The sequence below is a fragment of the Octodon degus genome, unplaced genomic scaffold, assembly GCF_000260255.1.
Source record: "Octodon degus isolate 3935 unplaced genomic scaffold, OctDeg1.0 scaffold00008, whole genome shotgun sequence".
Lineage (NCBI taxonomy): Eukaryota > Metazoa > Chordata > Mammalia > Rodentia > Octodontidae > Octodon > Octodon degus.
In genome coordinates, this window is record NW_004524584.1 from 21,817,965 (window position 1) to 21,831,933 (window position 13,969).

Genomic DNA, 13,969 nt, shown 5'->3' on the forward strand with positions numbered 1-13,969 from the left:
TGGATGGGTGGGTGGGTGGGTGGATGGATGGGTAGATGGGTGGGTGGGTGGATGGATGGATGATGGAAAGATGAAGGGATAGAAGGATAAATAGATAGATGAATGATGTGTGGGTGAAGCAATAATGTGCTCATTTTTTATTTAAACATTAAGTTTTAGATTTGGGAAGTTTAGTAGAAGGTAAGGTTGAAAACAGTAAAGTATAAAATATCTAGTTGGGCTTTCTGAATTGTAATATTTTCATAGTTTTCTGCAATATTTGGATTAAAAATATTTTACTTTTTCACAATATCACCCCCACCAGGGCGGTACCAGGGATTGAACTCAGGCCCTTGCGCTTGCCAGACAAGCACTTATTCTACTGAGCCATCTCCCCGGCCCCTATATTTTACTTTTAACTTAGAAAAATAATGTTAAATTTATGAAGAATAAGTATAAGTCAAGTTTCAAGGCTGAATTAAGTTGAACCGGATCTAGGGCTGTGGTGGAGTGCCAAACAGGCAGTCAACTTGTACACCCAGCTGAACTGAACTAGCATGGTGCTAGGGATGGGAGGCCCCCATGAGGATTGTTGCCAGCAGCAGAAGAGGCAGAACTGGAGGAGAAGAAAAGAGGCTATTAGGGAAGCTGTTTGGAGAAGGTGTTGGAGCCGTGGAAGCTGCTGGTTCTGTTGGGCTGTTCTGCTGGAGGACCTTGGCATGCTGGCTTTCCTGATGCCCTGGGATGTTCTCCTCAGAGGAGGAGCTCAGGACCTCGTTGTTACTGAGGACGGCTGTGGTTCCCATAGGGCAAGCTGTGTTCCTCAGTTTGAGCATCCTCCTGGCTCCAGAGGGCGAGAAGGTGCACAGCTCAGTCTCCTGGAGAAGCTTGTCATGTTGACTCTTGTGATGGGAACTCAACTTTCCTCATCATTGGAACAGTGTGGGACCACACTGTTGCCTACAATAGCTACGGCACTTTTCGGGGGAGTTCCAGCTCTTACCTTGAGTGTCATTTCCTGGCTCCAGTTCGGGTCTCTCAGCCTGCTAGTACACAGCCTTTGTCCTGCTGGCATAGCTTCCACCATGACCTTTGGGCCTTCCAAGCACAGATCTGTAAAACAGGCCTGCATGGGACCTTATCCTGGGCTCTAGGCCTCCATTTGGACCTGTGGGAGGCATTGTTATGGGCTCTAGGTCTTCAGCTGGGCTCATACAACTGGGACATTATTGTAGGATCCAGGTCCTCAGATGGACACTTTGCTCCTCAGTGTGTGGTCAGATTTCCTATACTCTTCCTGTGATTCTTCATGTGATTCATTATAAATAGTCTTATAAAATTTGTGCTCTGTTTTGTATTGTTCCCCTTTCAAAACCCCAAACTATGACAAGGACATAGGTCTTTTAGTTCCTCATCTGTCATGTGTACCTATTACTTTTGATTTATATCAGCCTCTTTCCCTTGAACTCTCCGTTGACATTTTATTGTCGGAACAGGACTCACTGCAACACTGATGAGCTTCCCCTCCCCCCATTAGGACATCTGCAAAGCCCTGTGGTGCCATCGGATTGGAAGAAAGTGTGAGACCAAGTTCATGCCAGCTGCAGAGGGCACCCAGTGTGGGCAGGACATGGTAAGAAGCCAATGCTGGCCCAGTCTTCAGTGTGAGGGACCATGCTTCCTGGGATGTTTAACCTGGGGCTTTGCATATTCCTGTGCGTACACTTGTTTGGATACCCATGTCAAAGCATCTCCATTTCATATTGATACTCATTATCGCTTTCGTGGGAATATAGTTAATAAGTACAAAAGTTAATCAATAGATGGTGAGTGCACCTATTTAGTAAGAAGATACACCAGGCACACCATCTGTTCCTGCCTGGGAAGGCACTGGCAGCCCTGGCCTCCTGGATCCTTCCCAGTCAGGTTTCTTTTTCTTAGTGATATCGTTGTGGTGTTCCCACAAAACAATCCCTGCGTTATTACATTTTGTTTATCTTCAAAGAACTGTTGAGTTAACTTTTGATAGCACTTTAAATAATTTTACCTTACAGTTTAAACCTAGCTTTTCTCTTTGCATTGGAAAGACCATAGCCCATCAGAGAGGACCCAGGACCCCGGGTCAAAGCGGCCGAGTGCTCTGCAGGAGCGCTGTTTGTTGTATGTTCTGTGTGTCGCCGTGCACTTGTGTGGAGGAGATCAGAGCACCTAGATGTGCTAGCAAACACCCCTGTACCTCTGGCCTCCACAGAGCTGCCTAAGCCTTCTAAGACCTCCGCCCGTCCCCATTCTGCCACTTGACTAAGATTCGATTTATGTTTTAGTGCCAACCTTGGACTTCACGGTGGCACTCTGAGGGGCCATGTGAGCTTCCACTGCCTGTTTGTGCATGCACACACACACACACACACACACACACACACACACACACACGGCACTGGATCTCCCGTCACTGTGGATACTTAGTATGAATTAAACCAACACTCGGCCTAGGGCAGTACTTGGTGGAAGAGAGCTTGCCTAGCATCCATGTGGCCCTGGGCTCCATCCCCAGCACTCCCAAAGGGGAACCACAATAAAAATAAATTTAGCAAGGGGCCGGGGAGATAGCTCAGTAGAATAAGCACTTGCCTGGCAAGCACAAGGGCCTGAGTTCAATCCCCGGTTCTGCCAAAAATAAAGAAATAAATTTAGCAATGAGTCTATTCCCCCTTTGTGGAGTCTCCCTGCTTGGCACTGGGCCCGTGCCATCCGTAGCACTGCAGAAGGGTGCTACCTTCTAGTTTCCACTCTCGTATCTTCATAGGAGGCTGCAGAGGCTCAGAGCATGTAACTTTTCCCGATCACACAGATCGTAGACCTGAGAGCTGGAGCTGGCTTTGCTCCCCAGTGTCAGCTTGTTTACTCTCCCACACACGTCCCTGTGTCCATGGGGCTTGTGTACAGCATGAGGACTCTGTCAGCAGTGCCCAAGCCAGAAACACCTGTGTACACGTGATGAACTCCTGAGAAAGTGCCCACTGTCACGGAGCATACTGGCCACTGACGAGATGGGAAGTTGTGTCGAGCACCACGGGGCACCGCTCAAAGGCGTGGGTGTGTGTGTGGAAGCTGCATCTCCACACGGTGGACTCCCATTTCTGGACACCAGTGGGCACCTGGAGTTCTGACCATATTAAACCTTGCTTGACTGTACTTTTCATAGAGAGAGAGAGAAAAAGAGTGAGAGAGAGAGAGAGAGAGAGACAGACAGACAGACAGACAGACAGACAGACAGAGAGAGACAGAGAGAGAGATTGAGAGACAGGACCTGCAGGCCACACACCCTTAAAATCATAAGGCTTAGTGTATGAATTAGGCATGATAGGAGATTAACTGCAGGAAGCTACAGTGGTAAAATAGAATACTTGTCACAGTATCCTGTAAGTGTGGTCTCTCTCAAAATACATTCGTCCCTCAGAACATCACATTCATTGATTCCTGAGCTCATGAGGACAGCCAAGACTGACAAGTACTGAAGAACCATTTTTGGCATAAGAAAATGCAAATACTTAGAAACACTTCGTGAAGTTTCCCAGTGCCTTCACAATGTACCGGGCTCATCGTAGCCTTTTCTGGGCTCGTGGTGGTGTCCCTGCTCACCTTTCTGTGACCACGAAGAGCACTCACAATGCGCAAAGTAGAGAACTGACAAGACATAGGAGGTGGGGCTGGGCTGTGCCCGAGCTCCTGGGACCCACGTAGGTGCCCACGCTGAAATAACTCTCCTTGTCAAGATGTGGCATGTGCAGGATTGAACAAATTCAGGAGCCGAAGGTAGAACCGTGTCAATGTCCTGTTCTCAGCCTTCTTCCAGCGACCAGGAAAGATGGTGCCTCACCCACTCAGGGGTGACAAAGATGCTGTGCCCTAGCATGAGGTATCAGCACACAGGTCACTGGAGCATGGCACCTGGTTCTGCAGTCCAGCATCTGATAACCAGCACGGTGAGGACACGAGGGATGGGAGCAGTGGTCCAAGGAGGCTGTGCTTTACCCCCAGGGCAGGATAGAGGGGATAGGATGGTGCACGACTTCATCCTGTTGCGCAGAATGATGCAGGTTAAAAATCAATGAATTGTTCCTTTCTAGAATGTTCTATTCCATATTCTCAGACCATGGTTGACCGCAGAAAACAAAGACCTCAAGCATCCAATGCAAACGCAGGAAGGAAAAAGTCCTTTGTTGGGTGCTGCCCTTGGTCAGACAAAAGGAAATGGAAAGCAAAGCCACAGAGAGGGAGCTGGTGTCTTGGAGTGCAGGATTGACGCTTTCTGTGAACTGCCTGCGGCTGCATCCGGAGCGCTGTGTGTGCCCCTGTGTGTGCCTGCATGCGCACCCCCGGGACCTAAGTAGCCTCCCCTAACTCCTTGGGAGACCACGAGCCTGCGGTTCAAATTCTCTGAAAGGTGATTTTTAAAAACTGTTTTTTAAGTGGAAAGTTTCTTAAAGATACACTGGTAGGAATAGCAAAAGATAGATTTGCAAGAAAACTAATCGCATCTGTGATTATCTGAACAAAGAACGGGAGACGATACAAATGTCCATCAAGAAGAAACTGGCCAAGAAATGAACAACGTTGGGTGGAGTGTTATGTAGGTGTTAGAATAAAAAAGAAGGGGGAAGCTGTCCACAGCCTTCTGAGAAATGATCTATGGAACATACATGACATAGAAAAATAGGATGGATGGGCTGGGGAGATAGCTTGGTGACATAAGCACCTTCCATGCCAGCCCCAAAACTAGGCATGGGGCACATGCCTGTGATCCCAGCACTGGGAAAGCTGAGCCAGGAGGATCACTACAAATCTGAGCTGCGTAGTGAGACCCTATCTCATATAAAAAAGAAACAAGAAAAAAAGGATGGAAAAGTTTTATCAAAGAAAAGGAAATCCTGAACTATATAATTATTTTCTTATATATTAAAAAAAAATGAAATGATAAGCCAGGCATGGAAGAACATTTAATCCTAGCATTTGGGGAGGCTACAGCAGGAGGACTGTGAATCCAAACTTAGCCTGGTTAACTTATCAGCTTAGAGGGACCGTGTTTGAAAAAAAAAGTGTCAGGGTTAGAGAGACAGCTCCGCAGCATAAGTGCCTACCTGGCAAGTGAAAGGGCCTAAGTTCGATTCCTGTATGGGAAAAACAGAACAAAAACCTGGCACTGTAGCTCAGTGTGAAGGCTCTGGGTTCTGTTCCTGGTACTGCAAATGAATAGGTAAAGGGGTAAACCATATACGTTGAAAGAACATGTCAACATTCAAAGTTACTTCAAATTTTCTTAGCATAACCCCTATCAAAAGCAAAACAGAGCATGTTAACCTAAAGATGTATGAAGTTGCTTTCACCCTGGTGCCACAAACTCAGAGGACACAGAACCGTGTGTGGAGGTGCCCTGGAGAGGCCACCATCAAGATGCAGACTGTGAGAGGCTGTGCCGGACAAACGAGTGAACTAGCAGGAAAGAGAAGATTAAGAGAAAGGGTAGACGCGATGCTGAAGAGCCATCAGCTAACGAGACAGATGAATCTCATTCCAGATGGGAAAGACAGCGAGGCAGGTGGAATTCGGAACCCTGGACGTTTCAGGATGTTATGGAGCTATTGGAAGTTGCTAGGCAGGATAAGAAATTTTCCCTCTATTTTTGAAGTCCTTAATTTTGGAGATTTCAAGGTTGAGGAGAGAAGGGGGAGAGGTGAAGGGACTTGGAGACTCATAAGGTGGGGTGCTGGCTCCGACGTTCTCCTAAAGCTACCGTGTGCGTCTTAGAAATTTCCCTTTAGAAACCAGTTTAAAAAACTGAAAAATGGTGGCACAGAGCTGTGATATCAGGACTCTGGGAGACCAGAGTAGAAGGAATGCAAGTTTGACCCCAGCCTGGGCAGCTTTGTGACTTAGCAAAAGCCTGTCTCAAAATAAAAAATAAAGAGCTGATGGTGTCCCCTCAGTACAGAGGCCCTAGATTCAGTTCCTGGTACCACAAAACAAAAGCCACAGTGGGATGCTATGACAATGTCACTGTCCACTTTGGACCTGTGGACTCTGCCAGGTATGAACACCATGTGGGAGGTACCGGCGTGACCCACTGTGCAGCTGCCCACGGGTGCCCAGCAGAAACAGGTGCAGCCAGTGCCCCCTCCGTACCACGCATACACTTCCTTTCCACAGGCCTCGCTAGACTCGGAGACCTGAGGAAGTGGGGTGCTGGCTCCACAGTTCTGCCTACGTCCCTGCCTCTGTTCAGGAAATTCAGTTCTCTTCTGCATCTGCAAACCAAGACAGATTCTCTTACAAGTATTTTCTGAGTTATCAAACTTGTGGATTCTTTTTTTTTTTTTTTCTTTCTTTCTTTTCTTTTCTTTCTTTTTTTAATGTATTTGGTTGTTGCAGCGTCTCACTGTGCAGCTCAGACTCATGGTGATCCTCCTGCTTTTACCCTCCCCAGAGCTGGGATTACAGGCCTGCGCCACTATACCCAGCTCTGTGGCTGGCTCAACCCACCCTGGGGGTGGGACTGGTGTGGCATGTGGTGCCTGGTATTGAACCGCGCTCCTGGCCCTTGCCTAAGCTTGCCTAAGCAGGCGCTTTAGTCTGCTGAGCTAGCTTGCCGGCCCCTCTTTTCTGTTTTTTTTTGCCTCCTATTTTGGAAAGCTGCAACACAACATTTTTCTTTAACACAATACAACAAAGAGCAGCAACAGCGAGCACACACCTGGCCTCCCCTCCTCCCTGCAGGCTTTGTGCAGGTGTGCACCGCCAGCCTCGCTCTCTTCTCTGCTCTCTCAAGAGGGCTCAGGTTGGGGCTGGGGAGATAGCTCAATAGAATAAGCGCTTGCCTGGCAAGCACAAGGGTCTGAGTTCAATCCCCGGTTCCGCAAAAAAAAAAAAAAAAAAAAGAGGGCTCAGGTATTCCAGGACTCGGTCCCCACTCCAGGATCTGCACTGACCTCAGGGGACTGCTGGGCTTTAGTGGGTCACCTGCAGCAAGCCAGGCAATGATGGGAAAAGAAACACTTTTGGTGTTTGCCTTTCCTGTTTATATATATATTTTTTATTCCTGCTTACAGACAAGAATAAAAGAATTGAATGGGTGAGGCTTTCAAAATGACTTGTTTCATGATTCAGTTTTTTTTCCTTGAGTAATCTTAAATAAGAACCATTTGAATTTGCCGTTTGTGCCTGTCAGCAGGGGTCAGATGGCAGAGGTTGTCCAGTTTTAACCTAGGGATCCATTACTCGTGATCCTAGTGTGGTTTTCCACTTATACAAGTAGTATGTTTCCCTGCAGCTAATTCTACTCCCAGCATGCAATACTGGGATCACCTGGCCCCACCCAAAAGCCAGGCTCTGCTGTGCCAAGCAAGTGGCCATGGCGGGCATCTTCCTTCTGTCCCTCAGCTGACAGCTTGGACTGCTGAGCTCCTCACAGGTGACGCCACACCACAGCAGGCCTGGCACTGCTACACAGAGGGTGACGCAGTGCCAGCACTGGAGTGGCAGAAGTCCCACCCCACATGGGTTTCCACAGGAAGCAAAAGCACTGAGTGTATTTTCTGAGAAAGGGGAGGTGACCCCATCTCCAGCCGTGGGAGATGGTAGAATTCCGCGCAGACTGGACAGTGGGGTGACCTGCGCACGGCCCCAGTGTAGCAGTGCAGCTCCAGGCCCAGCTGCTCCAGGGCGGATGCACCTAGCCCCAGCCTGCAGCTGGACTCCCCTCCTGAGCCTCGCCCGCCCTGCTGGGAGCATCCGCCCTGGGCAGCTCTGCTGCGGGAGAGAACGGCCACATCATTGTCCGTGTCTGTGCAGCACTCCTGCGTGAAACCTGCTCGCTTCCTGGTGCTTGAAGGTTTGAAAAAATCATTTTTCTATTCACCTCTAGAAGAGATGATCAAAAGACATAATATATTTGATTTTTTTTTTTTTTGCAAATTACAGTAAAAGATGCTATTTACAGTGTAAACATTCACTCTATGTTTCGGTCACCCCTCGTCTGTGTGAATATACAGTATAACGCCAAGCTTGGAAGATCTAAGAAGCAACATTGCAGGCGCCTTCCTTGCCTCTGCCACCTGGGCAGGGGAGTGAGCATGTTCCTGTGTCACGACTCCCCACTAGGGTAGTGAGGGGACGAGCCCACCTGCCGTCCACAGCACATGTGAATGTTGTGTTTCTTTCTTCAATGTTTAGTGGTGCCGCGGAGGGCAGTGTGTGAAGCACGGAGACGAAGGCCCCAAGCCCACCCATGGCCGCTGGTCAGACTGGTCACCCTGGTCCCCCTGCTCCAGGACCTGCGGGGGAGGCGTGTCCCACAGGGATCGCCTCTGCTCCAACCCCAAGTACGTGTGCCTGTGCCTTAGCTGGGCTCTGTTAACTCCTCACTTTCCACCAGGTCATGCGACATGCGAAGGAGGAGGGCACTAGACACCAGCACTTTTTTTAAAATTAATTTCATTGTGAAACAAATAACAATGAAACAGTTTCAAAACAGGTTAGTAGGACAGTTACAGTAATTAATACATTGCATATTGTTGTCTTCATAGTTATTCATAGGTCAAGATGCAGACATGATATCCTGTCCAAACACTATTAGTACAAATCTTTCTTCTCATTGAATTAAGAAATAGTAGCTGTATATCTATCCTAACTATTTTGTATATACAGATATATAGATATTTCACTACAAAATGGTTCTTCATTTATATCCCCCTTTTTGGTTTAGTTTTGTTAGAGATGGGTAATTCCATTGCCATTTAAGTATTGTAGGTGTGTGAATTCAGCAAAATATTCCAATATAGTCCAGTAGTCCATAATAATAGTAGGTTATCCGTAGGACTGGCAATGTCAGAAGTTGTTGACTTGAGCCTTTTACAGCTTAGCATATTAATATGGCTTTACGTTTTATACCTCATTTTTATACTTTTCTGCTGGATGGTTAATACCAAGAGAAAGCAAGACCTATGTAACAAAAAATGTAACTTTTGTATCTGATAAGGTCAGTCAAATCCCCTCAGGATTTACCCTGAAACCCTGTGCCGCAGTTTGCAGATCCTTTGTCAGTGTCAGCCATGTGGATGAGTCACGGCCACTGCTTGACCAATTTGCTCTCTGTGAAAGCCTGAGTCCAGCGCTTCTTTTCTCTTTAATATACAAGGTGTGATCAAATGCACAGTCAATGCTGAGTGTTACTGAGGGAAAAGCCAGACCGGGGAGAACATAATCAGGTGACCCCATCCTCCTTATGAACCAGACCTGTAGCACCCTGTGATTTCTAGCTGTGCCCTGAAGTCAAAGGGACCTTGAAAGAGATATATTTTGAACGAATTCCAAGCATCAAGGTAGCTGGGGAGATAGCTCAGCAACATAAGCACCTGCCTGGCAAACTCAAGGTCCTGAGTTCAATCCCCAGTACCAAAAAACATCAGGGTAAGCCAAAACTGCGCAAATAAAGACACTACTGAAAGAGGACTTCCAGAACTGCTTCGGAAAGCAGCAAGGCTAGTGGGATAAGTGTACTAGATGTGAGGGAAAAGATTTTGAGAGAGATTCATGACAGTATGTCTTTTACTGTAGTACTTTTTCTTAAAACTTAAAGGTGCACCATAGATTTTGATCACATCTTACAGGATTTCCTGAATCATGCAAAAAATAACCAACCCATATTTAGTGATATTCATGAAGTAGATTTTAACTATAAATATTTGAAGTACCAAAGGTCTGCTTAAATAGCCAGCTCCCTGGAATAGTGTATGGCACACAGGTGAGGAGGAATCAGTAAGACCAATCCTTTTGTGCAAAAGCAAAGCCCAAAATTTTGTTTTTCCATCTGGCACGTTCACTGATCCACTGGGCTTCTGTTGGAGGACAAGTTGGTGTGGGAGAATCACCATAGAGCCAGGGACGGGGCTTCTCATCCTCCCGGGCTAAGATCTAAGCCATCCTTCCCCATGCTTCCCACACCTACCCCCAGCCCCATCTGCCCACCAGGTGCTGTCCCCTGGAGTGTATGCAAATCCCACAAGTGAGCAGGGTGGTTCTAGATGCTGCCTGACTTGGCCCTGATGTCCTGGCCTAGTCACAGAGAGGTAGGCAGTGGAGAGAAGTTGTGTCACACCAATGCAGGAACATCTCAGCAACTGCTGCCCAGAATGCTTTTTTTTTTTTTTTTTTTATTGACACAAAGTCTCATATACAGATTCAGGTGGCCTTCAACGGCTCTTGCATGTATGATCCTCCTGCCTCAGCTTCCCAAGTGCTGGCATTACAGTTGCGCATTGTCACACCTGGCTTCCAAGCGCACTTCCTGAGCTTCCCGCTCACGGTAGATTGCAGCTGTAGCCCCGTCTGCCCTGCACATGTCCATCCCCAGGAGGATGAGAGTAGCGATGTGAACTCTGAGAGGTTTCTAACTATAAAACAAACATTCCAGACCATCCCACGGCGGGAAGTTCTGTGAGGGCTCCAGGCGCACCCTGAAGCTTTGCAACAGCCACCAGTGTCCCCAGGACAGCGTGGACTTCCGTGCTGCCCAGTGTGCAGAGCACAACAGCAAGCGGTTCCGCGGGTGGCACTACAAGTGGAAACCGTACACACAGGTGGAAGGTAAATCTCCAGCCTCGCTTCCTAGCCACACCCTGCACTCCGCCACCTTAGCCTGTTAAAAAATTGTGATAAAATTGTGCTTGCTAAGGCAGCATTCAGGTAGACCAGTTGTCCTAGCTCTGGGCGGTCACTGCCATGCATTCCGTCTGTCCTGGGAGTGGCTTTTACCTGGCCTGCCACACTGCCCTGGCATCTTAGCTGCCTTTGACCAGTCATGGTCAGAAGGCCCCAGGCCAGGCCGAGGACAGTGGCACAAGATAAGCAAATTGGCCTAAAAGTCAATTCTTTATCTTTAAAAAATAGCATGCATTTCATCAACTGCGTGAAGATATTCAGTAATAATTTTAAATTTTGTTATTCTCCATGAGAATTTTTCATATTATTAAAAAATGATAGTGACCCTTCTCATGTCTACAAAAGAGCAGCAACATGCAGTAAAGCATTAATGTTGTAGGAAGTCAACAAATATTTATTGAATGCCTACTATGTGCCAACCATTACATCAAAGATCAGTAAGGAGCAGGAGAGTTAAAATTAGGAGCAAACACTAAGAAATAATAACAGCAAACGTAACAGGGAGACCACTGAAAAATGTCTTTGCTATATGTTATTTTGTGGGAGTTATTTTATGGGGGAAAAATAGAAAATCTATCTAAAATTCAGAGCAAAATGATCCGAGCTTAAGTATCTTTCTTATTTGTGTTTGTGTGTGTATTTCTTTTTAAGATCAGGACTTATGCAAACTCTACTGTATCGCAGAAGGATTTGATTTCTTCTTTTCTTTGTCAAATAAAGTGAAAGATGGGACTCCATGCTCGGAGGATAGCCGTAATGTTTGTGTAGATGGGATATGTGAGGTAATCATGATTGCTTCTTCATTCAACAAATGTCTCCGGATGGTCTGCTTTGCACCAGGCACCCTGCAGGGCTAGAAAGACCAAATGCATAAGAAAACCCCTTGCTGCAGGTCACAGGCAGGGGGGAGAGGCCAGAGGTGCACGCTGATGGCTCTGCTTTGTTGCGCTGCTAGGCGGAGGCCAGGGATGCTGCTCTTAGCTGTGGGTCTGGGACATTGGAGAGCACCTGGGAGAAGCATGCATCTGTAAGCTAGACCCACCCAAAAAGCTGGCATGGAAGAGGGGTGCTGGGGAAGCAGAGAGGACAGTGTGGTACCCAAAGCTGGGGCTGGTAGGAGCTGATTCAGGCACAGGAGCAACAGAGGTGGACACAACTAGGGAGGGATGGGCTGCAGCCTCGCTGTGGCCACCACTGCCACAGCAGGAGTTGAGAGTCCTGTCCTTGTACCCATGGAGAACAGGCGTGGGGTTAAGGCAGTGGAGCTTTAGGATTAAGGTGCACTTTCTGGGCATTCAGGAGAGGCAGGGACTGCAGGGAGCCTGAGGCCCTCTTTTCTGCTGTCATTGTGCTGTGACCCCCTCAGTAGCTCAGCTCAGAGTGCCACAGGATAGGACAGCACAGGAGATGAGCACATGAGAGAAAGAAGACAGGCAGGGAAAGTGTAGGTGGCCAAGGGACCCATGAAGGCGTAGTCGGGCATGGTGGTATGGCGGTGCACACCTACACTGTCAGCACTCAGGAGGCTGAGGCAGGAGGATGGGTATGAGATCAAGGTCAGCCGGGTCTAGTCAACCAGGTGCTGTCTCAAAAAAAGAATAAGAGGAGCTTGTTGCCCTTCACAAAGACAAGGATGTGGAAGAATTCTGACATAGATAAGATGCCACCCAAGCAGATGCGCTGCAGGGAACAGCTAGTCCTGCATGCAGAAGTGAGTCCATGCTCATGTCCAAAACTCAGGCATAGTTTTAGTTTCCTCCACGTGTGGCCTTGTGACCCGTGTCATCCCCCAGCTCTCTAGGGCAACTCTGCTAGATGCACAATTATATGTTGATTTGTTAAATACCTTATTATTTTGAATGCCCACTAAGAACATTAGATAGTCAAATACCTGTAGGGTCACAGTCCCTTATGTGCAATTCTGAAACCTAAAAGGCAGGAGAAAAATGAAAATCCAAAGAGCTATGAGCGTTTAGGGACCTGGACTTATTCAGTGCCCAAATGTGCCCCAAGTGGAAGTGTGACCATCAGTGGGTTTTCTTGCCCCTACATGTCATCAATACGTATACATGGTACTCTAGAAACACGAATATGTGCCTTATGGGGTAGCCAGGGTCCTGCTGGGACTCTCGTAACCACCGGATGTGCGTGACACTTTGCCTTGAGAGATCACACGTCTTTAGCTGGTCCCAAGAATTCCAAGGAAGGGATTGTAGGCTGGTTATCTTGGTTCTGAATGGATTTTTTTTTCTTTTTCTGTTAAATACAGAGCCCATTCCATTTAGTAAGAAGCATGTAAAACAAGGATCACAGAAACTATCAAGGCTCCCCAAATCCTATGATTTTGCTTCTTCTGATTTAAGAAGGGTCTCCCTTGTGGCATCTTCCACATCTCTGTCATCACCCCAGAAAGCTTGAGCACAGCGACACCCTAGAGGACCCTGTGTGGGACACATTCCCTGCCATTGTACCACGCTGCTTGTGTCAGTGTGTAATTTACCTGCATCTGCAACATGAGAACCCACAAGCTTAGTTTATGGCTGTAGGTACTGCCATTGAGAGCAGCGTTGTAGACATAGGCTGCATATCGTGTTTAAAGGCTTCCAGGGAGTGTAACTACAGTCTCACTGTGCACATATTGGGTATCCAATAAATATTTGTTCACCATCCCCCTGTTGGGGAGATTTTCAGTGGTAGTGGGGAGGAGGTCGACTGTGTGAGTTGGTGACATTATTGCTTGTGTTGTCCTTTCTTTCATGAATGACACGTGACCTCACGGGTCCTCCAGAGAGTTGGTTGTGACAATATCCTTGGATCTGATGCTGTGGAGGACTCCTGCGGGGTGTGCCAGGGAAATAACTCAGATTGTATGACTCACAAGGGTGTCTACAGCAAGCACCACCACACCAACCGTGAGTATTTCAGAGACACCTGCAGGGCTCAGGCTGGGATGGTTTGAACTGTAGCTTGTCTGGGGGAGGAGCTGAGGAGAATGTATAAGGATCAGCTATTCAGACAGCAAAGACCTTCCCTGTCCCCTTTCTGCTGCAAGAACCCCGCAGTTGTCTAGCCTTTGATTTTGACAGGAAGTGGCTGCTAGCTTTTTAAGAGTGGAAATCATCAGAGCTCTACTCCAATCAATAAAAATAAGTCATATTTGATTGAACATACTTGATTAAGCAAACACATCTACCACTTCTCTCAAACACAGCTCCTTAAGTTTTGATTAGGGAGAGGCTCAGTTCAATGAAATTCCACATTTCCCCCATTTCTT

The 13,969-nt window shown here is 47.4% G+C and overlaps 1 protein-coding gene across 1 annotated transcript in view; it reads left to right on the forward strand.

The window, feature by feature from the left end:
- The window catches only part of Adamts16 (ADAM metallopeptidase with thrombospondin type 1 motif 16), a 167,642-nt gene that overhangs the window by 87,523 nt on the left and 66,150 nt on the right, over window positions 1-13,969 (forward strand). Inside the window, exons 11-15 of the mRNA XM_004625189.2 lie at window positions 1,517-1,612; window positions 8,209-8,357; window positions 10,448-10,620; window positions 11,347-11,477; window positions 13,484-13,607. Coding sequence (XP_004625246.1) covers window positions 1,517-1,612; window positions 8,209-8,357; window positions 10,448-10,620; window positions 11,347-11,477; window positions 13,484-13,607 — 673 coding nt within the window. The remainder of the gene's footprint in view (window positions 1-1,516; window positions 1,613-8,208; window positions 8,358-10,447; window positions 10,621-11,346; window positions 11,478-13,483; window positions 13,608-13,969) is intronic.